This window comes from Mastomys coucha, unplaced genomic scaffold (assembly GCF_008632895.1).
Source record: "Mastomys coucha isolate ucsf_1 unplaced genomic scaffold, UCSF_Mcou_1 pScaffold1, whole genome shotgun sequence".
Taxonomy (NCBI): Eukaryota; Metazoa; Chordata; class Mammalia; order Rodentia; family Muridae; genus Mastomys; species Mastomys coucha.
Window position 1 is genome coordinate 58,557,873 of NW_022196891.1, and position 27,632 is coordinate 58,585,504.

General features: G+C 41.5%; 2 protein-coding genes across 7 annotated transcripts; one reads left to right on the forward strand and one right to left on the reverse strand.

Moving 5' to 3' along the window:
- Window positions 1–665: 665 nt before the first annotated feature.
- Window positions 666–26,762, forward strand: Ankrd45 (ankyrin repeat domain 45). Of its 3 annotated transcripts, none has more exons than XM_031386914.1 (6): window positions 666–706; window positions 6,619–6,957; window positions 9,994–10,161; window positions 15,849–15,943; window positions 18,651–18,789; window positions 23,216–26,762. In XM_031386914.1, the coding sequence occupies exons 2-6, from the start codon at window positions 6,636–6,638 to the stop codon at window positions 23,245–23,247; spliced, it is 756 nt and encodes a 251-aa protein (XP_031242774.1). In that variant the 5' UTR covers window positions 666–706; window positions 6,619–6,635; the 3' UTR covers window positions 23,248–26,762. The 3 variants fall into 3 exon arrangements, with proteins under 3 accessions (XP_031242774.1, XP_031242781.1, XP_031242789.1); XM_031386921.1 differs by lacking the exon at window positions 666–706 and adding an exon at window positions 727–854; XM_031386929.1 differs by lacking the exon at window positions 666–706 and adding an exon at window positions 2,028–2,092.
- On the reverse strand, window positions 9,226–17,929 carry Tex50 (testis expressed 50). Of its 4 annotated transcripts, none has more exons than XM_031386952.1 (4): window positions 17,876–17,929; window positions 13,894–14,161; window positions 11,949–12,077; window positions 9,226–9,519 (listed from the first exon to the last, which is right to left on the reverse strand). In XM_031386952.1, the coding sequence occupies exons 1-4, from the start codon at window positions 17,896–17,898 to the stop codon at window positions 9,397–9,399; spliced, it is 543 nt and encodes a 180-aa protein (XP_031242812.1). In that variant the 5' UTR covers window positions 17,899–17,929; the 3' UTR covers window positions 9,226–9,396. The 4 variants fall into 4 exon arrangements, with proteins under 4 accessions (XP_031242812.1, XP_031242826.1, XP_031242816.1 ...); XM_031386966.1 differs by lacking the exon at window positions 17,876–17,929 and adding an exon at window positions 15,754–15,961; XM_031386956.1 differs by lacking the exon at window positions 17,876–17,929 and adding an exon at window positions 15,496–15,663.
- Window positions 26,763–27,632: the final 870 nt, after the last annotated feature.

Below are 27,632 nucleotides of genomic sequence, written 5' to 3' on the forward strand. Positions count from 1 at the left end.
TTAACGATCCCATTGTAGAAACAAATGATATTTCCCTTCACACTTGACTTCAGAACAAAACTTCCTGGTTCTCTCTCTGTCAAACCACGTGAATTTGTATAGTGCTTAACAAGTAAGGTAGTATGTCTCTGCTGGGTTTTCTCCAGTTTTCCCCTCGTCCTGCCCATCCTCAGAGCAGTTTTGGATTTTACATTTCTGAATTAAAAAAGAATCTAACACATATATAATTCCTAAGTTCCTTCTGCCCCTACCTAGTTGGCATTTGTGAGTTATCAGGAACAGTCTAGGTGGCACTAAGTTTGAGTTCCCCCAAATAACTATAAAGTTAAGCAAGATGTATAGTCGCATTTTTTTATATAGAATTCATCTTCATATTTTCAACACACACACACACAAAAATGCACTTAAAGGCAAAAGAGGAGACAGACCATCAAGGAACGTGCACAGTTCATTTTTCATTAAAGTTTTTAAAATAGTTAAATTCAGACCTATTACAGGAATTTCTACAAAATAAAACACCTTCATGCTACCATCAGAACATTGATTTTGGTTACGCGAAGAATTCCTTTAGCTTTTCCATTCTCATGTCCTGTGCTTTAATATCCCTGACCTTCCTGCCCAGCCAGAACCTAAGAGCTGGGTGAGGCGCGGCTGCGTGAAGTGCGCCGTCGCCATGGTAACCGCGGAAGCCTGGGCCTTGGGTGAGGTGAGTAGGAGTCCTGGAGCTGAGGTCCTGGGTGGGCGATGCGGCCGTGATGGGGCAGAATAGACCAGCTTCATTCCTACCAGATGCTGGCGGCAGGGGCTGCCGTGGTGGGCGTCATCCAACGTATCCCTCAGCCTTTGTGTGTCCGGTGGGCTTTGCGAATCCTACCCCGGCTTTGATCATCCCACCGCAAAAGGGCAGGCAGAAAGTCGAGATTCCAGCGGAAGGGAGAACTCTCAAGCCCTGGGGAAAGGCCATACTCTTTTACTCTTTCCACGTGACCCAGTTAGCACAGAAACGCTGGCACTCCTAGTGAGGGTCCCCAGGCCTTAGCTCTGAGTTGAATCCTGGATGCTTAGAGCTGACTTTGCTCTAAGAATCCGGCCTCCCTGTGAACTGGGACTTAAGAACCATTTATTATCTTTTTTTTTTTTTTTTTTTTTTTTTTTTTTTTTCCTTTCTGAAGAAAGAATTGAGCTAGCTAAAAGAGCCTTTGGGGTTGACTCCACTACAACCTCGGGTAGCTTCATCTGCGTCATTGCTCTTTGTTACAGGATTCGGATATCATCACCATTAAGCCTCCATCTACCCTGTTACTGAAGTATTACCCCTCTAGGAAAGCCCTTCTGGGACCTTCTACTCCCAATTTACTGTCGCTGCCCTTCCTCTGTATAAGCCCAGCCTATAGCCCATGCATTCTTTATCTTTGCGGTTGCCGATTAGACTGTGGGTTGGCAACCAGGCTGTGCAATTTTCTATTTTTGGTACTTTGCAGCCTCTAAATGTTCCTGTTGTGTAGTCGGGAGGTTTCTAGACCTCCCATAACCATTTAGTAAGTCAGAGCAGATCATATCCTCACTTCAGAAAATTAAATTAAATAAAGAGGACTAAATCACTGACATTCTGCCTTCATAGGTCCAGGCTCCTCTCCCTAACTATGCTTGTGCTATGAAGCTTATGTTTGTGTCAAGAATAGGATTAGAAAGCTAAGTCCTGGAGGCTGCTAACCAGCTATCTATTTTACAAATATTTTAGCCCGGGATATACCCATTTATTTGTGTGACGCTCACGATTACTCCCCTGCCACAGAGGGTGTGATAGGCCCCCACAAGCCTACAAAGGTGCCATCTGGGTTGTACTGTTTTCCCGAGGCCTTCATTAGTTTTAGCCTCTGAAGTCCTGGGTCAGCACCTTCTCCTTATCCCTGCTATTTTAGGATTTTTCCCCTCCTCTTTCCTTTCCTGTTGTTTCATAATTCATCAAGTTTGTTACCACATCACAATCTAAAATGGCCTCATTTCTTTTCTTTGTTTCTTGCCCATATCCATAAGCACCATGATTGGAGGGAATCTTGTACTGGGAGAAACTTAGTAGGCACTGACTTCGGTGAGTGAATAGTTATAGCCCTTGCTCTTGTTAGTCCTGAACTTCTGCAGTACTGGTACAATCGGCCATTTTTTGTGCCTCTCCTCTCTGATTTGTCAAACACGTATGTAGGCTTGTTGGATCAATTATATTGAAACCATCCAGCTCCCATCTTATTCCTTATTGTCCAGCACTTTTTTGTAAACATCCTGGGCCTTGTGAACAGTCTGGCTTTGCTTCTCTTTCCTCCCATGCCCCCTCCCTCCTCTCCCTCCTCCTTTTCTCTCTCCTCTTACTTCTCCTCTTTCTCTTCTTCCTCCTCGTCCTCTTCTTCCTTCCTTCCTTCTTTTTGAGGCACAATAAAGAGGATTAAGTCAGTTGCACCCTGCCTTCAGATGTCCAGTCTCATCTCCCCTCTCTCTGCCTGCACAGCCTGTGAAACTTATGCTTCATATTATTATGTATATAGGCAAAGAAAACAAAACAAAATTTGTTTTGTCTCAAGAATAGGACCAGAAAGCTATGGCCTGTGGGTCTTTATCTGTTTGCAAATATTTCATTTGCGAAAGTAAAATCCTGTTGTTTAACCCAGATTAGCCTTGATTTGGCAAAACTCATGCCCACCCTCTGAAGCTCAGGTGTGGTCCACCAAGCCTGCTGCCTCTTGTTTAAAAAAAAATGTGTTTCTTAGTTACTTTTCTATTACTATGCTAAGTCACCATGACCAAGGAAAACTACTAGAAGAAAAAAATTTATTTGGAGCTTAGTTTCAGAGTGCATGACTACCAGGGAGCATCGCAGCAGGCAGGCAGCAGGCAGGCAGGCATAACACAGAGCAGTAGCTGAGATCTCACATTTTGAGAAACAAACATGAAGCAAAGAGAGCTAATTGGGAGTAGCATGGATTTTTGAAACCTCAAAGCCCCAGGGACCCACCTCCTCCCTCAATAAAGCCACACTTCTCGATCCTTCCCGAACAGTACAACCAAGAATTCAAATATATAAGCTTGTGGAGGACATTCTCATTCAAATCACCACTGAGTGCAACTGCATCTACTTGCACGCTTAGAAAGTCACTTTAACTTTGTTTTCAACTTAACAAAGATATTCCCTGGTCTCTGTGTACCATTGAATTTGAATTTGCTTTTTCAACAAAATATTGTTGAGTCATTAGTTTTTTATTGCTAAGTAACAAATTAGCCAAGCTTGGTATGTATCAAACCATGCATAGATTATCTCATGGTTTGTTTCTGTGTGTCGGGAATCTGGGTACAGCTTAAATGGGTTTTTTTTTTTTTTTTGCATACTTAAAGACCCCTCATAGACTGCTGGGATCAAGTCCTTGTCTCTTGCCACCTGTTGCCACAGTCTGCCCTCATTTTCTTGAAAGGTGGCTCTCTCTCCACTGTGTGAGGAGAGCCAGGACGAAAAGATAAGTGACAGTCTATTGAAGTCCAATTATGGGAGGCATAATACCATTAGCATACCACTCTTGCTGCTGTGTCTCTTCATTAGAAGCAAGTCACTAAGTAGAGCCCGTGCTGAAGGTGATGGAATTAACAAAGGCATTGGGCATCTGGAGGCCAGGTGGGGTGTTGTGAGTCACTGTAGAAGCATCTCGTCCTGTGGCATAGCGCCATTATTCATTCCATTCAACTGCCACCTATAGTCTTTTTTTTCTTTTAAAAATAGTTGTTTTGTTTATATGTGTGTATGTGAGCCTGCATAAGTTTATAGATACCAGGTGCACGAGGAGCCCAAGGCAGCCCGAAGAGTGTTTTAGATTCTGGGAAGTGGAATTATAGGTAGTTGTGAGCTGCCATGTGGGCGCCTCTGCAACCACAGTGAGCACTCCTGACTTCTGTCCCCGAGCATAGTTTTTCCCTTAAGGATTTTGCTATTATGAGTGCATAGCGATGTCATAACATTCAGTGTGTGGGGGCGGGGACTACGGTGCTCTTCCCCAGTCATTCCTTATTTGATATGTATTCCTTATGATATGTATTCAGAGTGAGCCCTGCTAAGACTTCCTTAATTGACTGGAATTAATTTTGTCCTTTCAAAATCCCATAGAATTTTTTTTTTATGTTAAAGTACTCAACCACATGTCACTTTCTATTATATATATTTTGTTTATCTCATATTTTCTTCTATGGATATATTGTTGAGGGCAAAGGATAAAGTGGTTAGTTTTTTTAGGTATAGTAGCTCACATCTGTAATCCCAGCACCAGAGGTGTGGAGACAGGAGGATCACTGTAAATTCAAGGCCAGTCTGGTCTACACAGCAAGTTTCAGGCTAGCCAGGGCTACCTAGCAAAATTCATTCTCAAAACAAAAACAAAAAATATGTTTTTAATTTTATAAACATTTAAATAATACACTAATAATTCTTTAATAAACAATAAGTGAATAAATTGTTTGAATGGATTCTATTTAAAAACTAATGCCTAGGGGCTGGCGAGATGGCTCAGTGGGTAAGAACCCTGACTGCTCTTCCAAAGGTCCTGAGTTCAGATCCCAGCAACCACATGGTGGCTCACAACCATCGGTAACGAGATCTGACGTCCTCTTCTGGTGTGTCTGATGACAGCTACAGTGTATTATGCCAGAGCGAGCAGGGAGCGAACGGGACCAGAGCAAGTGGGGCCTGAGTGAGCAGGGCCTGAGCAAGCAGAAGACCTGAGTTCAATTCCCAGCAGCCACATGATGGCTAACAGCCATCTGTACAGTGACAATGTACTCATACACATAAAATAAATAAATAAATCTTTTTTTAAAAAAAAAACTAGTGCTTAATTTTTAAAGTCTTCATAATTTAGCTCCAATGGTTTAACTATATTTCTTAGTTCTCCCCAACAAGAGTCATTTTTAGGCAGATAAATTCTCTTTTGATTCTTTCCTAATTAATTTAGTTCACTTTGACTTCTTGTCTGTTTCTATTGAGTATACTATTCATATCATATATTTAGTATTTTATCATATACTGAGGCCATGTGTTTACTCATTATAGATTTTGACTGAATGGCTAAAGTAGCTTATTTTATGACTATAATTGTTTTCAAGTACCTATATTTATCTCATTCATATCGTCAGTGTTCAGACTAAAGATAAATAAGTTGCCTGGTGTGGTGGTGCATGCTGCGTTTAGTCTCAGCACTTGGGAAGCAGAGGCAGGTGGATCTCAGTAAGGTCAGAGGCAGAAGTAGGTGGATCTTGATGAGTTCAAAGCCAGTTGGCTTACACAGCAAGTCAGGCCAGACAGAACTACATAGTGAAGCCTGTCTCAAAACATAAACAAGTGTCAGAAGCCATCTAGGATAGTCTAAGGCCACCAGGAGCCTTCCTAGAGATGGCCCACATTTTTGCATGGTCTGTGATTGTGAGCTCTCTGAGGCAAGGTCTCAAAGAGACTTCCTCTGAGGATTGCTTCCTGCAGCTGATATGCATTTCCTGTCACTATTAAATTAATATAATAACCCCTGGACATTAGCTCATCTTAGTGCACAGATTTCCTGCAGATCAACATAAAGATGAACTTTCATGAATTAATGCTGTTTAGATAAGTTAATGATTTTATAGAATCCTGATTTCATTCAAGTAATCTTAGGAAGAAAATTTTAAGAAATGGTTTTAGTCATTTTACTAGAAAGACCCAATACAGTTAGAATCAATAGAATGTGTCCCCTCCTCATAATAGTAAGTAAAGGCTGCATAATACGAAATGCAATGCACTTTAATAATTGCAGTAGAAGAAAAATAGGCTTGAAACAAATTTGTGTTCAAGGAAAAACATTTAGGTCCAAGGATAAAGCCACAGGTGTGCACTATGATAAGACAAGGCCATGAGAATCTGTTATAATGAGTATACAGAATGAAACACTGTTTTGAACTTAATATCAACACCCATTTGTAACTCCCATTTTGTGTAACATTTTATCTATGAGGTAATTTTCTAAAGAACTTTTGTCTAAGAAGGTATAAAAAGGTCAGAGGAAAGGAATAAAAATGGTGTGATTCGTTATGGTGTGATGTCTTGGGGGACTCTGCCCCATCCATCCATCCATCCATCCATCCATCCATCCATCCATCCAAATATATATATGTATATGTCTGTTTGTTTATATGTATGTATGTATGTATGTGTGTATGTATTTGCCTATGGAAAAGATCTTAATTTTTTTCCTTTCCTTCCTCTCTGGTTTCACAAAGAGTTAACCAATCAGCCAGTGAAAGGCTTTTGCTGCCTGGCCAGAAAAGGGACCATTAACAATAAATCCTTTACCTACCCCCCTCCCCATTAAGCAAAAGTTGACAATTCTTCTGAAGCCATTAGCATCTGGCCCAAGTATAACTAAGAGAGTAAATATTAATACAAAGCAACCTTTACACTGAAAAAAAACAAAAACAAGTCCCGCATCCCCCACCCATGCTGTGCCCAGCCTGTTACCTTCAGAGAAGACCCAGCCCAGGGCAGGTTCCCAGCAAACAAGTAAACAAATAATCACTAATATGTTTGAATTACCCTTTTCTTTTCTTTGGTGCTAGGTATTTTTTTGGAGTTAATGGAGCCAGAAGAAACTCTAGAATCAGGGAGTTCAGAAAAGTCGCTATTTTCCACACAGCAAGAGTATGAAGAATCCCAAGCAGAAGAGATAGGTGCTGAGAACCCCCTTCTGCAGCCCGTGCTCACGGGGAATGTGGAAGGTTTACAGAAGGTTTTCGAGGACCCTGAGCATCCTCATCATGAGCACGCGGTGCATCTGCTTTTGAAAGAAGACACTGTTGGGAGAAATCTGCTGTACGCAGCTTGCATGGCTGGCAAAAGTGATGTCATTAAAGCCTTGGCAAAGTATGGGGTGAATCTGAATGAGAAAACTGCCAGAGGTACTTCATCTTCTTTCACTATTACTTAGGACCACCTAAAGATGCTCCTCACTGTCTTTACGACTGGATAACTTTGATATGCCTGCTTTATACTTTACACAGCCTTTTCAAGAAACTTTAATTTCTAAATTAAGACAATTAAACTCATTTTCATCAAGGCCAAACTTACCTGTCAGCTGTGTTTGTGCCAGGACGGATAGGTTGGTTATAATGTTAGAAAAGCCTAGTGTAATTCCTTATACTGAAAGATTAAGCAAGCAGGGGTTGGGATGTAGCTCAGTTGGTACAACTTGTACAAGGCCATGGGGTTGAGCCCCAGAGCTGCATAAGGCAGGTGTGGTGCTACATGTCTATAATTACAGTACAAAGGAGGGAAAAGTAAGAGGATCAGAAGTTCAAGGTCACTGGCTAAGCTACTTCAGGAGTTGGGGCCAGCCTGGACTACATAAGAACTGTCTTAAAAAAAAAAAAGAAAAATTTGCCGGGCAGTGGTGGCACACACCTTTAGTCCCAGCACTTGGGAGGCAGAGGCAGGCGGATTTCTGAGTTCCAGGCCAGCCTGGTCTACAGAGTGAGTTCCAGGACAGCCAGGGCTATACAGAGAAACCCTGTCTCGAACCAAACCAAATCAAACCAAACCAAAAACAAAAAAAGCAAGCAAAATGTGAGCATGTTAATACATGTAGAAAGGTCATTTGAAAGAAATTCATGATGTAAATTTTAAGGGAGATAGGAATATAATAAATCTTTTAAAAGGCTAGCAAAATTATAGGTTTTAAAATTACTGAGTGGCTTTCATTGAACATTTTATTTTTGAAACTATTTATTTATTTATTTATTTATTGGCAAGATCTATGTAGCTCTGGCTGTCCTGAAACTCATGATATAGATCGTATCATTTTGGATTCTTTATTAACATTTCATTATCCCTTCTGGTCACAATGGTTTACAAGTTGATCTCAGGTAGGCCCAGGGCTGTGGTGCTGTGGTAGGTAGGGAGCTAAGAGGTTTTTAGAGCAAGTAGAGATGTACTGTGTCTTCTTTTATTCCTAGCTCAGCCAGAGATTAGCACATGGGTGTTTCTTTTCTTCATAAACTCTATAGAAACACATCCAGGTTTTAATCTTACTTTGGCTACATACAACCAGCGTGACCTTGGGAAAGGTATGGGCTTGCTGACATTCTCTTCTAGTATATACTGTAATGAAGCTAATACCTCCCCCCTAGGGCTATTGCAATAATTAAATGAAGGATACACAAAGTCCTAGTATAATAGTTTTAACACGGTAATTCTTGCTTAGTTCTTTTTGTCTCTCTGGATATTTAAAGGAGCCATAAGTACCTATAATTCTTAGGGGTACATATAATGAATTATTATAATTTATATTGATTCAGCATTTCTTGAAATTTCTCATACCAAAAGCGTGGCACAGCCACCCTTGATACCAGGTCTACCTTGGATACCCTGATCCAAGTGGCCCAGGCTTGTGGTCAGAGACAAGAATTTAGTAGCATCTCCTCTGCCAGCAGTGGAGTGTGTGAGCGTGAGAGCATGTGTTTTCTCACTGTTTTGGGGCCATTTGGGAATTTTCCACAAATTTAAAGTTACAATCTACTTTCCTGTATATGGCACTGGTTGCCACACTTTTTCTCCTATTCGTAACCTGGGAACAAAGGACTGACTCCCACTTCCTCTTAGTGAGGATCTAGAAGTTTAATCATTTCCCCATTAATGTATAGGTGTCTTGAATCTGCAACTTCTAGTTGTCAAACTAGAGGCTACCTAAAGCCAGTGTTTTCCCGGAAGCATTGAGAAAGCAAGGTTGGGTTTTTAAGACAAGTGTGGGCCAGGTAGACACTGGATATGAGTCAGGTGAGAGCCCTCAGGTCACCCTCCATGTGCGTGTTTCCTATGTAAGGGACTTCCTGGTTGTGCATTGGACAAGGCATGGGACTTGTAAAAAGGTACACAATGAGCCCCACTCCTAAGGTCTTCTGGTAAGGGCTGCTAGAATCTTTGGTGATGGAACCACATTTTAGATAATTTTTAATTGCTTTCTTGAACCCAGGACCTTGTACATTAGGCAAGAGCTATGCCATGGAGCTGTGCCCTCAGCCCTAGCTCCCCAGTTTAACCGAGGCCTCTCCAAACAATAAAACTATGATCTTTGATTTTCCTAAAACTCAGTGTGGAATACTCTTGACAATGCATCCCATGTTTCCACCTCTACAGTTACATCTCAGGGGGTCTAAGAAATGACTTTCTAATGTGGTAAGTCATACTTCAGCTTTAATGCAAAATATTAATTTCCAAATCAAAGTATACACAGCTATAGTTAGTGATTTTGATAATTGTGCTAACAATAAAGGTCTCAGAGTTTGATGAAAATTCCTTAAAATCATAGGCTGCTTGTTCCGAAGTGCAGGTTGCTGTCATTCTTAGCAGATGCGGAGGGGCTCAGGAGTCAGGCTGCCCATGTTCATTAGTGTCTTGCATCCATCATTACTGGCTGTGTTCCTTGAGCCAAGTTTCTTAGCATCTCTGAATTCTAGTTTCCTTGTCTGTAAGATGAGGATTATAATAATTCTGATGCTATAAGTTTTGCAAAATTCAATGAGTTTACTAGGTAGAACACTGAGTGCCCGGCTCTTAGTAATCATTCAGTACTGGATTGTGTTTATGATCTGCTACATAAAATAGCCTGGAATAACACACAGATTGTACCTTGACTTACAATAAAGTGATGACTTCGTGGATCCATTATAAAGTATGGTAAGTGGACACATACATTTAACATAGCTAGCCTGCTCATCATAGCTTAGCACCATTGTACACCAGAGAGCGGTTTATTCCTGTGGTTACATGGGTGCCTGGGAGCTGTTGCCCACTATTGCTGTTCAGCATCATGACAGAGTATTGGACCACATATTACTAGCCTTGGGAAAGAGTGAGCATCAGAGTTTCAAGTGCGTTTTAAACCTCCTGTCAAGCCATCCCAGGTCTGTTTGACCAGCCATTTTTGCTCTCTTTGTCAGGGTACACGCTCTTACACTGCGCTGCAGCCTGGGGCCGCCTGGAAACTTTGAAGGCCCTGGTGGAACTGGATGTTGATATAGAGGCTTTGAACTTCCGGGGAGAGAAAGCTCGAGACGTTGCTGCTCGCTATTCTCAGATTGAATGTGTTAATTTTCTGGACTGTGCGGGTAAGGAGCACACATGGTAGGAAGATGATTGAGGCCATAGAATGGTATGCGTGACATTTCCACCTTCCAGCTAGATGATGTATTTTCTATTGTCAATAGTATATAAAGATTGTCTTCATTTTTTCTTTTCTCTTTTACTTTGCTATTGACCATAAAGCATTGGATTTAATTGTAATTCTCTCCCTCCCTCCTTCTCTCTCTCTCTCTTTCTCTCTCTCTCTTTCTCTCTCTTTGTGTGTGTATATGTATATATTATATATGTATGTATCTTGTTGATTTACCAATTTCCTACAATTTAAGCAACAAATTTCCATGGGACTCTACATACAATATATATTCAAGGTTTTCTGAAAGACCCAAGCAAAGTACACTATTCCTTACATGTTTAAATATTAGCATATTTCAGTAATATATTTGATCCCCCAGAAAGAAAATTTGTTATTGAAAATGAAAAGTATTTTCCTAGGAGAAATTAACCTATGGTACTAGTAACCCAAATCATAGTTACCCTATGTCATGGCAGGACTGCTGAGCCCCGTCTCTTTTCTCTCAGCTTGGCTGCTGGTTACATGGTTATTTTATTTATGAAAATTTATTGAGATGTACACTTGAAAATTTTCATATCTTTTATGGATATTCTATTTCAACAGAATCCAAGAAAATAAATGTGCTACCTTGAATTTTGCTAACATTTTGCTCTCGTTCCCCAGATCGGAAGAATATAGCTTGAAGAGACTTTAGGAATATGTAACTGTGTAACTTGCTGTGTATGCTTATAGAATCTAAAATTAAGCCCTTTTCTATGGCTATCTGCATTGCTATGCTTAGCAGGCTTTGATGGAGTGCCTACCACTAAGTATGCTAATGTTATTGTAGGCATGGCATACAGAAATGGTTGTTTCTTCCTTCTGGACTTTTTTTTTGGGGGGAGGGGAAGCAATTATCTAGAAATCAGTTGGTAATTATCTAACAGTATCAGAAAGATGAGAGTATTAAGAGAAAGGGTGAAGGTAATAATTAGCAGGAAAGGCACTTCATGCCCTGGGATAGTCAGAGAACAGGAAGAAAGCTTATTGGGGTCCTTGCAAAATGAACAGGATTTGAACACAGAGTTACAGAGCAAAGAGCATAAGCAAATCATTAGATTTGAGGATGAAAGGGACATGTTAGGGGACAATGACAAGATCCTCATACTGGAACCCATGCCATAGCTTCCACAAGGAAGGGAGAAGCACAGGGTCTCTGGAGGATGCCTAGGTTTGGATGCTATTTACGCTTGAGCAGAGTACTTCAATCCTTTGTACCCGGGTTTCCTTTCCTGATAAAAGCAGCCAATAATAGCTCCTTCCTCTTGAGACTTGTGAAAACTAAACGATACAGTACAAAGCACAAAGCCACTACCTGTCTGTGGTCAGGCTGAAAAAAAAATGCTTTTGCTATAATTACCACCAGATTATACCCTGAAATGCCAGTTAAGGTGTTCTCAGTTTATTCTAGGAGCCACGTTAGTAAGTGTGGATTCTTTGTCAGTTGAACGGAAACCCAGAACTCGTCTGAAAAATTTTCAGTAGTGATTGTGGCAAAAGAGAAAGCAAACCCCCCAAGATAGCTCTGTATCCTCAGATAGTCCTTGCAATAGATTTCTTTTGTACTCTCCACACTTGACCAAGCTACATTTTTATGTGCTTAGGGCTAGTAGCATTCTTTTGCTCCTCGCCTCCTTTACTCTTCTTCTTCCTTAATTTACGTTGTTGCTTAACTTTCTTAACAGAAGAATGGTGAGACACCTGCTTCAGGAACTTGGACATCATTGATGTCATGGTCAGTAGCCTGCAGAGTATTTGTTCAAAGTCATGGATGAATGGGCTCAGGTCACGGTCGTTCATCAGTTTCTCTAAAGAGGCTTGCTTTTTCAGCTGAAAGAGCAAAACAAATGATTAAACTTATATTCTGGATAAGCGAACTTATCCAAACACCACTAGACATCACATATTTATGCAAAAAAGGGAGGGGAGGTTATGATAAGGCCCAAGTACAGAAGAGACATTCTTTTTTAATGTACAACACAAGACTAGACTGGATCATTGTCATCATGGGCAAGCATTGGTTGGTGTTGTCTGAGGTTAGAGAGCTTTTTGCCAACAAAAGTTAGGGTGTAAACAAAATGTTTTCCTTTAGGACATGGAGAAATTGAATAGAGATGGATAGATGACGTCCTCCCGGCTGGCTAGCTCTCACAGGGTTAGAGAGTGCTGCTCTGGTCCTACTGAGCTGGGAACCTGGCAAACTGCAGTAATGACTAACGTGGTAAAATGTGTCCATGGGTACAATCAGGGCACGGGTATCACACGTGTAGCCAACTACCGTCTGATTGGATTTAAGACCTGCTCCTCAAGAGGCCAAGAACTCGGGACTGGGGAGCTCACAGGTCTCATTGGTAATGTTATTTTGCTAAATGGGCATAATATCAAACTGCCCTCTAAACTTGTGTCTCTCTATACTAAAATTAGTTAAACTCTCTTGACCTCATCAGAGAAGCCTCTGTGCAGTGGATGCTGGTTCATGCAGAAACTTGCAGTTAGTCAAAGTGCAGAGACTGTAGTGTACCCAGGCATAAAATGGGACATGCGTATCACACCACCTTCACTCAGGCACCATGGAAGATGGGGCAGGGAGTCTGAAAGAGCCAGAGGTCAGAGAGGACCAGAACAAAAAAGTATCTTCCAATCATGACAGGAATTCTGCACTCATGAGGAATTCTGCATTCATGAGCTCGACAGCACTTGTGATCGCCTGTACATGGTCTGTACAAGATCAAGTCATGGATCTTTATGTTAGCACGGACTGGGAAGGGGTTCGTAAGCCCTTACCTCTAAAATGAGTAGTTTTGCACAGTTGACAACTTCGGGGGGAAGGAAGAGTTAATTTTCTTTAAGTATATGGTTCCTGACAGGTTAACTGAATGAAAGCACTCAGCAATACTGGGAGCATAAAATGAGCCCTTAAGACTGTAGTTAGGGATTGGGGATAGTTCAAAGAGTTGTAGAGAACTTGCCTAGTATGTAGGAGTCCCTGGGTTTGATTCCCAGAACCAAATAAATAAATAGAAGAAAACGATTTCCCTTAATAAGCAATATCATTGTATAATAAGTGCATATTTTAAAAAACAAGAAAACGTATATCTAGGTCACTCTGATGGTCAAGGAGATGTGTTTGCTCACGTGTTTAGTGGAGTTCTTAATTGTCTTGAATTACAGCACTGTCCACTGGCAAAATTTGGAATTAAGTGCCCTGTTTCCTACTAAATCCTACCACCTAAAAATCAGTTTACAGCCTACTTGGGAAGCTCATGCCAACTTTTGCAGTGAACTTTCTTTGATAGACCCACAGGTTCTTCAAAAGACCCCTTGTTTTCAGATCGTTTTATGGAAAGACTGAGAAAGAGCACACGACTTACCTCACTCCTATAAGCCTACCTACCGCATCTTAATGTTTTGTTGTGTTTTGTAACTTGAGGTAGGAGTTGGAGGAGATGATTTTAAGGACCGTCTGACTAAACATTCCTCTGTGGAACTCTTAACCATGTGCACATCCTGCTAGATGATGGTGGTAGGGTGGGTGGGGAGCAGAGAAGGCAGGTGGAGGAGACGGACAGCTTCAAAGAGCTGGATAACCTTGGGCCGTGCACGCTTTGAGATTCTATAATTCCTCCTATTTGCATCACAAATTCACCTTTTTTTGGTGTCTTGTCCATTTCATCCATAGGTAATGTACAGATAAAACAAACAGGATTAAGAAGAGAGCTTGTGCTAAGGTATAAATGAGATGTAAGGAACTCTGTAATAGGTCCATGTTAGCCAAGTTGCAGCAGAGTTTGTCCAGAGGATAAGGTAGGTAGTGGGACGGGGGAGCCTTCACTTTCAAGTAGTGCACTTCTTCTGGAAAAATCTCCCATCCGACCTTTGTCCACGTTGTTCCGTCACAAATGGAGAAACTCTCTCTGAAGAAGCAGAAAAACAGGAGGGGAGAAAGCACAGGTAGTCTTTGGTTAGACATCTTTTTTTCTTTTTTTCTTTTTCTTTGTCTTAACTGAGAAGAAAATGTTGAGCTAAAAAATTGGTCAGACAGAGCAAAAGATGTCTCAAGCACTAAAGCAGTGCTCCCGTCAAAGCCTTTCAGATAATCCTGCTAGTCAGCCCCTCACATACCAGCAAAATACACAGATGGTCATTGTTACATCGTCAGCCATAGTGACTCGGGGGTAAGTTCAGTGACATCATTAAAAAAGTGCACTGAGATGAAAAGGTATACCCAGCTAATCACCCTAGGTTTCTTGAAAATGAACTATTTGCTATTAAGCCAGAGTGTGTTTAACAGTATGTATGCAATCATAATAATGAAACCTCATGAAAAAAAAAAAAACCCTAAATGAAACAAACCCCCGAAGGCGGTGGTGTCTCGCGATGGAGCAGGGGAAAGATTGGCCGTGTTGGACCCTGCCATCCAAAAAGCAGACTCAGGACACTTAGATGACATTTCCAAGCAAAATGTGGAAAGTGTAGGTGGTCTTTTTCTCACTGTCTATAGTGAAATGGGAAAGGAAAGGGATAAATTGAGGGAAAGTGCTTTATCATGTCTAATGTAATCTGGGACCAATCTACAGTTTTCAGCATTCAATTGTTCTAATAATATGGTAAGCTCTTCAGGTTCTTATTTCTCTCAGTGAAGTGTACTTTTAAGCAGATCTTCTGGGTGTGTGTATGCTTGTGTGATTGAAAGCTCCAGAAAAGAATAGCACATGACAATCCGCCTCCTGGAAATATTTCTCTGTTGTTGCTCTTCTCTCCAGAGTGAACATTTTGACAGATGTGGTTGATGGGATCCGATGTATCCGATGTCTTGTATTTCTTTGGTTCTTCAAAATCCTATCATAATTCTAGGAACACCCTGGGTGCGCTGAAGTGATGTGTCCCCGAGTGTTAGGAAGCCCTGCTATTTAAGGTCACTGTCTATCATGTCCAGATAGCTCCTCTGAGCTCAGCACAAAGTGGAAGGCTCCCTTTTCCAGCAGGGATTTCCCTTCTCTGCCTGACCTTGTCTGGGAAGTCCGACCCCACCATCTTCTACCTGAGGACGGTCTTGCAGTGCTTGACAAACCTACAAGTTCACCTTCCTCTTTTCCCATTAAGAACCTGCCCAGCAAGAACCTGGGACTCCTGGAATGCCTCTCCATGCAAATGAGGCATTCCCAGTATGTTAAGCCCCAGCCAATGAGTTTCATTCACCCTGAAAACTCCTTTTCACTCTCCAGGGTTCATCGTAGCCCTTGCCTACCCTGAATAAAGCATATGTCACTGAAGATTGTCTAAGAGAGCTGTTTCACAGAGAGTGCTGTCTAAAAAAGCTGCCACACTATAACCCTTGAAGAAGGCCTCTGCCCTCCTGCCAACCACTCCACTCTCAGGATGCTGCAGGCCCCACCCACTCCAGGCCAGTGTAGAGTGGTGCCTGGATACCCTGGGGGAGAAAGCGGAACCTGAGTACTGTTTTTCTGAGTTCCTTAGACATTGACAGTGAACCTTCTATACAAACCTCATAGAGTTCTGGCTGTGTGATGAGCTCCACAAGCAGGTTGGCTTGCCTTTTATTTTTGGCTTATTTTGTGTTTTTCTGTCCTGTCCTTTCAGATGCAAGGCTGATTCTGAAAAAAATTATTACAAAGTCCTCCCTCATCATTACTGACCCAGAAAAGGGGCCAGGGAAACTCTTTAAGGAAGACAAGGTACTGTGTTGTGATGATTTCCCAGTGTTCTAGAAGGTGGATGGTTCTCCTTTCTCCTCCTTTTCCTTCCCCCTCCCTTCTCCAGTAAGCTTCCGATAAGAGATGAAATGATAAAAAGTAAATGATGTTACTGTTCAAGATATCACACCTGATCACGTAGATGAAAGTCAGAAATGTTATGTGGAGTGAAAATTTGGAAAGACAAACAAAACCCAAGCCTGCAAAGATTTTTATAAAGCTAATCCCCCCAAAGCATATCGTCAGATACCTGTTTTAACAGTAAAACTACAAAGAGAGAAACATGGGGCAGGTTCTGAGAGGGGGTGGGAGGTTAGCTGCTTTCTATTCTCTTGGAGTACTGTGCTCCTCTGATATTCAATCCTGTTTTGCTTCACACCTTAAAATATACATGATACATTTTAGTATGTATACATTTGTGTATGGTTACATAAATATGCACAGTATACTTTAGTATATATGTATATGTATATTACATGTACAAATCTTCCATAATAAAAAGTTAAAAAAAATTGTAAAGTTAAAAAAATTGATTGGATATGCATTAAAATTGTGCCCATTAAGCTGGGCATAGTGGCATACATCTGTGTTCCAGCATCTGGGAAGCTGAGTCAGGAGGATTCTCTTTAGATCTAGGCAAGTCTGGCTACACCCTGAGAACCAGTCCAGCTACATAATATGACCCTATATTTAAAAGCGAAATATGTTCCAGGTATTAGATATTTGCATTGGCTTTAAATTGTTCTCTGTGTTGCCGTGTAGGATTCCCGAGAATTTATTCTGATTTTATATGATGAAATACAGTTAGCTGCTCCTTAAGGGGCACCAGCAAACCTCATGAATGGACACACTGGACTAGTATCTTCATATATGACGTCACACAATTTCTTGTGAAAGAAAATACAGAAGGCATGCAATTAGAACAGGCACTAGGGCTGTTGGGTCTGCAGTTTATAGGGTTCTCACCAGGCAGGAATGGTCCCTTGTCACCTGATACTAGAAAAACCTTTAAATATCATAAAAAAATGTAATAGGCACACACCATTAATTAGAAGAAAATAAAAAACACCTAGAACAAACTTAATGCCCCTTTCACTTTTGGTCTTATTAGACTTGGAGTTCTGATAACAGTACTAAGATTTCATCATCTTTCCCCTTTTACTTCTATAAATACAGATACAGGTTTGTCAGGGAGATCTTTTTACTATAAAAGTGGCATCCTACTATATCAGTTACTATTATTATTAACTTGCTTTTTCCCCTCCCCTGGTATCTCATGGACACCTCCATGAATCTGTTTTGTTTTTTTTTTTTTCCCCACATACATCTGTATCTACAGCTTATTACTCAGCACTGTGGAAAGAACACACCAGCAGGTTGTTAATTTGGGTTCACTATTATAAACCTTACCACACATTTTTGTTTTCTACTTTAAAGAGCTTTTGGTTAACACATTCTGTTTCTATGTATGAGGCACGTGTGAGAACTATCTTTAAGCAGACATCAGGAATGTGCTGCCAGTGTGTGATCAGATGGGGACTGTGCTGCCAGTGTGTGATCATGTGGGGACCAGTGTGTGATCAGATGGGGACTGTGCTGCCAGTGTGTGATCAGATGGGGACTGTGCTGCCAGTGTGTGATCACGTGGGGACCAGTGTGTGATCAGATGGGGACTGTGCTGCCAGTGTGTGATCAGATGGGGACTGTGCTGCCAGTGTGTGATCAGATGGGGACTGTGCTGCCAGTGTGTGATCAGATGGGGATTTTTTTTGGAACTCCCTCCTCCAGATACCATTAAAGGAAGTAAACACCGTCTTACTGAGTCTCTGTAGCTCATACGGATACACCATTTTGTTTTTATTGTATGTGCATGTTTGTCAGCATGTATGTGTGTGTCCCATGTGTGTACAGTACCTGTAGAGGCCAGAAGAGGACATAGGATCTCCTGGAACTGAAGTTTACAGAAGGTTGTCAACGGCCCTGTGAGTTCTAGGAACTGAACTTAGGTTCTCTACAAGAACAGCAAGTGCTCTTAACTGCTGCCATCTCTCCAGACTTACTCTCCACCTCTTCTTTTTCACCTTTTGCAAATACTTTTCTCATCAAGAAGGCTCAATAAAAACAGGATCAGGGAGAAAGGGTAGACTGGTTTAAGGCTTCTCGAAACTCAATGGTGGGTCTCATGACCTCTCCTGCCACTGTTAGATGGTTTAGAAGCCAGGAGCCACATGCTATCTCAAATTTAGTTATCGAAAATTAAATATAATTTAAAATTTAGTTCTTCAGTCACATTAGCCAGACTCCAAATACTCAAGAGCTAAATATACCTAAGGGTTACTGTATTGGACAAGCTTCTGTCAGATAGTGGAGCTTTAGAGACACTCCAGTTTGTAAAAACAATGTGATATTTACTTATTTTGTATGCATATGTGAATGTGTGTGTGTGTGTGTGCGCGCGCGCGTGTATACACATGTGTGAATGTCTTGGCATGCATATGTGTTGAGGTCAGAGGACAGCTTGGGTCAATCTGTTCTCTCCTTACACTGCATGGGCTCCAGGTATCAAACTCAGGTTGTCAGCTTTGATGAAAGCACCTTTAGCCACTAAGCTCTCCTTCTGATCCTAGAGATTCTACAGTCTTACTTTTCAATCAATAAGTGGAAGTAAATTCAAAATTTCTGTCCCCAGAATGCCATCCTCAATGCGTGCCGTGTGAAAAGTGAGTGGCTGGAAAGCCATCCCGAAGCTTCCATCAGTGAGCTTTTTGAGCAGAAACAACAACTGGAAGATATCGTGTCCCCCATCCTAGCAAAGATGTCCACACCACGTAAGTTTTGTACTTGAGTGTCAGGAAATATAATAGTTTAGTTCAGTGTTGTTTTTTCTGATACACTATGATTTTAACTATCTTCATTTCACTAATAGTAACTGAATTCTTTTTTTAAAATTTTATTTATTATTATATGTAAGTACACTGTAGCTGTCTTTAGACATACCAGAAGAGGGCATCAAATCTCATTACAGATGGTTGTGAGCCATTGTGTGGTTGCTGGGATTTGAACTCAGGACCTATCAGAAGAGCAGTCAGTGCTCTTAACTACTGAGCCATCTTACCAGCCCCTTGAATTCTTTTCATAAGATATGCCTGATTCTAATATTGACATTACATATTAATTGTTAAAGTATATGTTTATAATTTTTTAAAGATTTATTTATTTTATTTTATGAGCGTTTTTCCTGCATGCATGTATGTATGTTCACTCTCATGCATGCCAGATGCCCTGAGAACTCAGAGGGTGTCAGATTCCTCACAACTGGAATTACCAATGGTTGGGAGGCATCACGTGTGTGCTGAGAACTGATCCCAGGTCCTGTGTAAGAACATCTAGTCCTCTTAGCTGTTGAATAATCTCCCCCATGACTGCCTTTGAGGTTGTTTGACATTGCATCTTGCTACGCGGCTCCAGTTGCCTGTGTCCTCTGAATACTTGGATTGCAGGCACCACCTTGCCTGGCTTTTTCATGCCATTGATTTTGACCACAGATTGTCGCTCAGGAAAGGACGTACTTCAGGGAGACAGGGTTGCAGATTCTGGAAAAGATTTCCAGTATTATAATTTTTTTTTTGGTTGGGGGAAACTACTGTGGAAATAATAACCTGAGACCAGAAGTGCACACATCAGAATCTCATGGGTAGGTATACCTAAGATTTTAAAAATGGCAGCCTTATTTATTGTCATACTATTTGCATGAAATTCACCCCTTAAAGGCTCCAATCAGTGTATTTCAGAATATCCACACAGTTGTATAACTGTCACCATTTCTAACTTTAGGTCATAAAGAGACCCTATACTTATCAACAGGCACTTTCTGCTCCTCCCCTGCTAAGCCCTGGCAGTCATTACTTTACTTTCTACCCTTATGGGCTCATTGGTTTGTTTGTTTGAGTCAGGGTCTTGCTATATAGTCCTGCATGGCCTGGGCTTATTATGCAGTCCAGGCTGGCCTCAGATTTGCTGTGATCCTCCTGCCTCGGCCTGTTGAGTACCAGATTACAGATGTGAGATATCATGCCTGGCTTGGATCTGACTCCTCTGAACTCTTCACAAATAGAATCATATCATACACATAGCCTTTTGTGATTGGGCTCTATCCCTCAGCATTATGCTTATGTTGTTCTTTTATTCTGGAACTTGTATCATCACTTAATTCAGCTGAATAATATTCTGTTGTATGGATACAGATTTAATCCATTCATCATCCAGAGTACATTTTTGTGTTTACTCTTGGGCTCGGATACACAGTGCTGATATGTATATGGCCATATGCTTTCATTTTTCTTTTATATGTAAACAGGGGAGGAATTGTTGTGTAGTAGGTAATTCTGTGTCTAGCCTTCTGGAAACTGCTATTTTTCATTTTCCATTTCCATCAATGGCATCTGAAGATCACAACTTCTCCATGCCTTTATTGATGTTTATTATTGCCTTTTAAGTATCTCAGACACACTCAGTGGATAAGAAGTGACATCATGCTCTGATTTGAATTTCCCTGATCACTGATAATTATAAGCATCTTTTCATGTTTTATGGGTCATTTGTATAATTACTCTGGAGAGCTACTCATTTTGATTATGTAAACATTTAAATTTGAAGTGTCTTCTACATATCTCATTACAAAATTCTTTATTCTGGATACAAGTCTATTATCAGAAATATGACTGAGCTGGTCATGGTGTCAAGTGCCTCCTGCATCTCAGCACTGGGAAGGCTGAGGCAGGAGAACCATGAATTCAAGGTTGCCTTAGGCTATTCATGACCCGTTGCTGACAACACACTTCATTCCTATGTTCCCTGAGAGCTGAAGGAAGAATGGGTTTGAAAGATGAGCTGGGATGGGGAAATCAAAGGAGGGATTCATCTTGTTAGTCTCTCATTTAAGCCAATTGTTAGAGAGATGATGATTTAAATGCCCAAAGAGACTTTGTGGAAGTTTCCAGACTTTCCCAGAGACCTACTTCAATAGGCTAGAATAATGAAGATAAAGGGGCAAGCTGGCTAACTGCCCTCATCTGTTAGGGTGTTCCTTGAGCAAGCAAATGGCTCTAACTGGAACTATTCCCACCCTATGAACGAAGGAAGAAATTAGCCTTCTACGGGAACCACATCCAAATCGCAGCTACAGATTAGAGTGGCCTTATAATTCTAATCTCCAGCCCCCACACAGGAATGTGGGTGGCACTTGTCTATGTTATGGCTCAGTTAATGAGCACCTTTGTCACAGCACTGGGCCAATGATACTCCGTCCACTTAGAATAGTGTGTGTGGTGTTGTGAGGTAACAGAGCCCAAGATCTTGCAGGCAGCTTTCCAGTCCTTTTTTGGCTATTAATCGATGTGTCTGAGATGGGCACTGTCTGGTTGTATGAGTCTGCCTTCATTTTCTTGGCTATAACTTTGGTTAGCTGTCAGTGTCATTGCTGAGATAGAGCTACTCTGGCAGTGGAAATACATCACCTAACTGAAAGTTGCCAAGATGTAGCCTATGTTTTCGCTGAGTTTTATAGCTTTTGCTCTTGCATTTTTGTCCTGTGATATAGTTTGTGTTACTTTTTTTGTATATGGTGTGGAATGGAGTTTAACTTCACTTTGTGTGTGTGTGTGTGGTATTTATTACGTACACTTTTTATGTTTGTCAAGAGGGGTCATGTGTTTTAAGAGGTTGAGACAATTAGGCTAATAGAGGTAGTATGAGAGGCCAGCCCTTGTCATCTATGTAACTAATGTTGAGGGGCGACAGTCTTTAGAGTGTCCACCTTAAGCTCTTCATGTAGATTGTGAGTAAAGCATATACACCCAGAAAAGGCAAACTAAGTTTAGAGAGGCTCAAAGGAAAAAAGAGAGAGCATGAAGCAGGGGGAATTGTCACCATGAAGCCAGGGTAGAGCTTGATAGTTCCAGAGTGAAAGTACAAGCTACTGGTGAAAGGTCATGAGGGAGGAAGGAAGAGAAGGGCTCCCGTTTTGCTGACTGGAGCTGTCCTGTCAAGGCAGAGTAGGAAACAAGGCTGTAAAGTTAGCTTGTGATCATTTTATTAAAACTACTGAAAAATAGTCTCACAGCTTTAAACTTTACTTTATAGGCAGTGGAACACCATTACAGAGCTTTTAGGTCTGGAGAGAGCTCAGTCAGTAAAATGCTTGTCTTACAAACATGAGGACCTGAGTTTGATCCCTAGAAGCCACTAATGTAGATGAGCGAGATGCCATATGCTTGTAATTCCAGTGTTGGAGTGGTGTAGACAGGCAGGTACCTGGGGCTAACTGATAGGCCAGTCTTGCTACATCAGCAAGCCAAAGCCAGTGAAAGACTGTCTCAGAAAACACTGTGGGCATGTCCTGAAGCAGGACACTTGAGGTTGTCCTCTAACTTCCAAAGGCATGTGGATTCGCATGCGCAGAACACTCAGGTTCACCTGTACACAACCCGTCCCCCACCCCACACACACAAGTTGTTTGGTGTTGTGTGCCTATAATCCAAGAACTTGGAAGGCTGGAGCAAGAGGATCACAAGTTTGAGGCTAGCCTGGGCTGCATAGCAAGACCCTGTCTCACACACACAAAGAAACAAACCTTTAAGGCAGTGGAGAAATAAGCTTAAGCAGGGGAGAATAATCTGGCTTTCTTTATAAAATGGTTTGGAGAGGACAGTAGTCAAAGTCAGGTCCTGCAGTCCAGAAGCGAGATGATTAGACTTTAATTACTGGTTAGACAGTCCATTTCCCACCCATTCCCATCACCACCACTGAGCTGACCCAATAGCCCTATCTCCCTCCTCCTCGCCTCTGCAGAGGAATTGCCTCTCTGTCCAGGTCCCTGACATTCTAGCCTTCTTGGCTTCTTCATATCATAAGATGCTGGGCTGGCTCTTGAGGACATCTCTGAAATGATCCTTAACTTCACATCAAAGAAACAAAGATGGGAGAGGTTCAGCATCTTAAAGGGAGTTCCTCTCTGCAGTGGTCCAATAAGTACCAGGAGTATCGAGCTTGTGGGAAGTGCGTCCTCTTGGCTTTGCATACTATAGGAATGGCAGAGACTATGGGAACCTAAGTACCCAAGTGTCAGGGTTAATTAATGGCTGACTCAGGCTAGGATATACTGTTGTATTCTATGCCCACTGTTTGAAAAACTGGCTATGTTGTGTTTCATATCTCAAGCTAATTAAATGTCATTTAAAAATCTGCTTCTTTCAGGTCAAGTGAAAAGTGCCAAATCGATAACCTAAGCCCTGGTCAGCAGAGAAGTCAAGGATGTACCTTCTACAGATGCCACATGGTCTAGAAGGCTACATTACATTTCAGTATTAAATAAGACAAACCTGCTCCTGCCAAATTCAAGAAGTAGATCCAGGGTTTTGCAGAAATGTCTGGGTACAAATTCAGTCACCTGGCTTTGTGTTAGACTGTTCAGAATACTCCCACCTGGTTCAGGGGCTGGGCCTCTGCTCCTCGAAGCACAGCTCCTCAAAAGTCCTCCAAGGCTCCGTTCTCCTGAGTCCTCCAAGCACACAAGCACGTCTCTTCTCGAGTTCCTGTGTTCCTTCAGGAGAGCTGAGCGAGGCTTTAAGCACCACACAGAAAAGCTAATAGTTTTCTGTGTAACTGAGGCAAGAAATTTCCACTTGACTAGGGAATTCCATTTTTAAAAGATGCATTAAGCCATTTGTTAAAGGAAAGCGGGTGTTCCTTCTCTTTCAAAAAGCAAATTCTAAGAATTGTAGTTCCCCCACCCCTACCCCCAGAGATGGGGTCCTCTGGTCACCTGGAAGGTGGGATATAGTTTCTGACGATATCCCACAGATCTGTGGTTTCCCGTCTCAGGGTTTGGTAACACACTGTAACTGCTACCATGGCGCTTCCCACCGGTCTCTTTTACATTGCCTGTGTTTTAAAGGTCCTGGCTACAGAAAGGGTCTTCAGAAAGTACCTCTGCAGGACCCTGAACTTCCTATTACTTTGTGACTTTCCAGGGAAGTTTTTATAAAAAAAATAATATATATATACATATATACATATACATGTATATATATTAAAAAGGAGAAAATCATTTTATCACTTTTTCTTCTTGGTCTTGCTATGCAAACTATTTTTCACTTTAGAGGAGAAAGAAAACAAGGGAGCCATTCAATCATCCTTGTCAGATGATGTTCTCTTGGTCATGCTCTTGAGGTCATCTTGTTTTAAATGTTTCCCCAAGTTTCCACTTTGAAGATCTTTTCTCCATATGAGCAATTGCCACTTGGCTTCCTTCAGCAGAAACACAGATGCTAGCCCATCTCTGGGACACCCAGAGGATCCACTGCTCGTGGTAGGCAGAGATCTGTGCTTGTCCCTTTTAGGACAATCTGTACTCGGTGCACATCAGCACTGAGATCATTAAGAAGAGCCTAGGTGCCGTTGGTGGGTAGTGCTGTCATTTTTATTCTAAGCCACGTTTCCTGAGCCTTGATCATGAACACAACAGTGGTTTCTAGGTCTCTCTGCTCCTGCTAAGTAGGAAGGGAGTCTGAAACTCACTTTTATTCCCAGGTAAAACAAGCATTTTTAACAACTTACAGAACTTCTCTCTCCCTCTTTGCCTCACAATCTTTGTCCTCAGACGTTTTATAGCCTTTGATACACTTGCTAACACAGTATTTGTACAGTTCTTTGAATTGGCGCCTTTATACCAACTTTCTCATAATCTCCTTTTCTAACTCCCCACCAGCTTCTATTCTTCTTCTTGATCCTCATTGTCAGATCCTCTCAGGATTCAATTTGGATTCTTGGTGGGACAATGGTGGTTCTTCACCTCATGACCATCTCTGTCTCCAATATCACAAAGATCTAACCTTTCCTTCTTTGGAGCATTTATAGTACCAGAAGCCTCATTCTGTGTCCTGTGGGATGAGGCCTCCCCCAGTCTGTGTCCTATGGAATGAGGCCTCCCCCATTCTGTGTCCTGTGGAATGAGGCCTCCCCCATTCTGTGTCCTGTGGAATGAGGCCTCCCTCAGTCTGTCCTGTGGGTTGAGGCCTCCCTCAGTCTGTGTCCTGTGGAATGAGGCCTCCCCCAGTCTGTGTCCTCTGGAATGAGGCCTCCCCCAGTCTGTGTCCTGTGGAATGAGGCCTCCCCCAGTCTGTGTCCTCTGGAATGAGGCCTCCCCCAGTCTGTGTCCTCTGGAATGAAGTCTCGTCCTTTGTCCTGTGGAATCGCTCACATGCTTCTCTCTCCATGTGAATGAGTATGGATCTCTATAAAAGGAAGACCTTTTGTTGGGAACCTTCCTTATAACTGAAGAGCTTGTAAAATTGTAAGTTGGTAAGTAAAAGTTGAATTGACCCACTTAGTACCATCTTACTCCCAGTTCCTAGCATTGCTTAGTACTACCTTGTATTCATAGAGCTCATCCCCTCTTCATTTATGGAGCTTGATTACCGTTATAGACATGCTACTAACCTTAGCTTACGCCTTGCCTATGCCAGTGTGCCACTGCAATACCCACTTCTTCCACAGACAAGCCAGAAGCACAGCAAACATTGTGGCTCTCTATTGCTCTCTCCCAACTGTATAGTCCCTAAACTTTGATCTTGAATGTTATGGACCTGGTGTTTCCCATAGGATCCTTGGATCTTATTTCAGACACTCCTTTGATGTGGGATCTGAACACTGACTTATATATGTGTATTCGTAACTTCATAACTTGAGAGAGATGATATCAGTTATCACCTGTTGTTGCTCTGACCTATAGGTAGATCAATAGGAGATTTAGATGCTCTTAGGCTGTGAGTTTGATGTGATTTCATTAGCTGCATGGTGTTTTCTGACCTTGTATAGACTAAATTACTTTTTTTTTTAAAAAAAGCACATGCTAACAGTTCAGGAATGCCTCCACAGTATTTGAAAGGGAGGCAATTTAATGCTAAGGTCATTTCCAGGTGGTAGTTCTTTAGGTTTTGTCTTTCATTGGTCCTAAAATGTAAAAATATAAAGGTATGTATTAATGTAACATTATTAAAATAACAACTGCTGCCTGTTATCACTGTCATGTAACAAAAAATATTTTAACTCCAAAAAGTAGGGCTACGTGGTGACAATGTGAACTGAATAAATGAAGCTTCATTACAGAACTTTATGTTAGACATACTCTTCTCATTTTGCCTCGCATGATAGAACTTTTATCATATACCAGAACTGACCTAGTGTCTAACTTTTCACATCTACCACTCTAGATGTCAAACTGATGTTTGTTTTAACATCAAACATTGTACAAGGCTGACAGTTACTCTAGTGTTCATCTAATATGCAGTAGATTATGTTGTACAGGCTAGCCTAATCTCCCACTTCACACACTCCTCTTACTGTGTGGTCCTGTCATTTTTACTGTAGCAATATGAGTTTCTGGTCTCTCTTGAATCCAAGGAGCTCATGACTATAGTTGAAAATGGTGTCATTTCCAATGCTAGGTTATAAGAGGTTGATTTGGCTTCTGCCTCAGTCTCTCTTAAGATACTGCCCTGGAAGCCATTCTTTGGGGACACAAACAAGGAAAGGAACTGAGGTTCAAGCCTGCAGCTCCAACTGTGCTCCGTTCATCTAGCCATTGCTCTCAACCTGCCCAGACCATGAAGGCGTCAGCTTGGAAATGGACTCTCCAGTCAAGCCCCTGTTTGAAGCTAAGTGGAATGGAGACACACTTTCTCTGCTGAGTTCCACCAAAATCATGAACTTCTGAGATAAATAAAGGTTTTGTTTTAAGCTACACAGTTTTGTATTTATTGGTTACACAAAAAGTATAACATATGCATGTTAGAACTCAGAAATATGAAGTGGCACACAGAGCCCAGAGTATGTGGCTTTGCTCTGAAACTGAGCTGGAGAAAGGTACATGCCAACTTTCAAGGAAAATTGAAAAGAAACATAAATGTGCCCATAGTTTGAAATTGAAGTGTCTCTTCACTTCCCAGCCTTTGTAGATGACAAAAGTTGTTATTAATCCAATAAATGACTTCTGGGAAAAGATAAAACCAGGGATGAAACTATGGTGGGTATCTGTTAAGAAATCAGAAACATTTAAGATGGCACTCATTGAAGAGGCACTGGGACTCTCAGACAGACGTTTTTCATGTGACTGGATAGATGGTTTCTGCGTATTCTAGGGTGACCATCACGGCTGCACCCTGATGCAAGAGAACTGCCACATCTCCCTTGCCCGCATAAGGAACTATTTGATACACCTTTCTTAGGTCTAGTGTCCACTCTTGACCAAGTCAGCATATTGGGAGATGGACAATTACAACTAACTCACCTGTCCATACAAATGAAGTTACAGACAATATTTTAGGATGTATCAGAGGCATATATAGAACTGTAGGTTGAAATTCAGTCTCTAGGAACTGAGACGTGCTTTAACACACACACAATGCAGAAGATGATAGATTCCATCAGCTTCTTACTGTGATGTTCCCCTTGGTGCTCAATGAAAGAGCACACTCGGCATCATGCACCATGGGAAGAGTAGAACCTCCTACATACAATGTAACTCAGCCATGGCAGTACACTACAAGTTGATGATTAGCGTTCACTGAAGAAATTGTATTTGTTTCTAGTAATTAGATTGGAGCCCCCAACC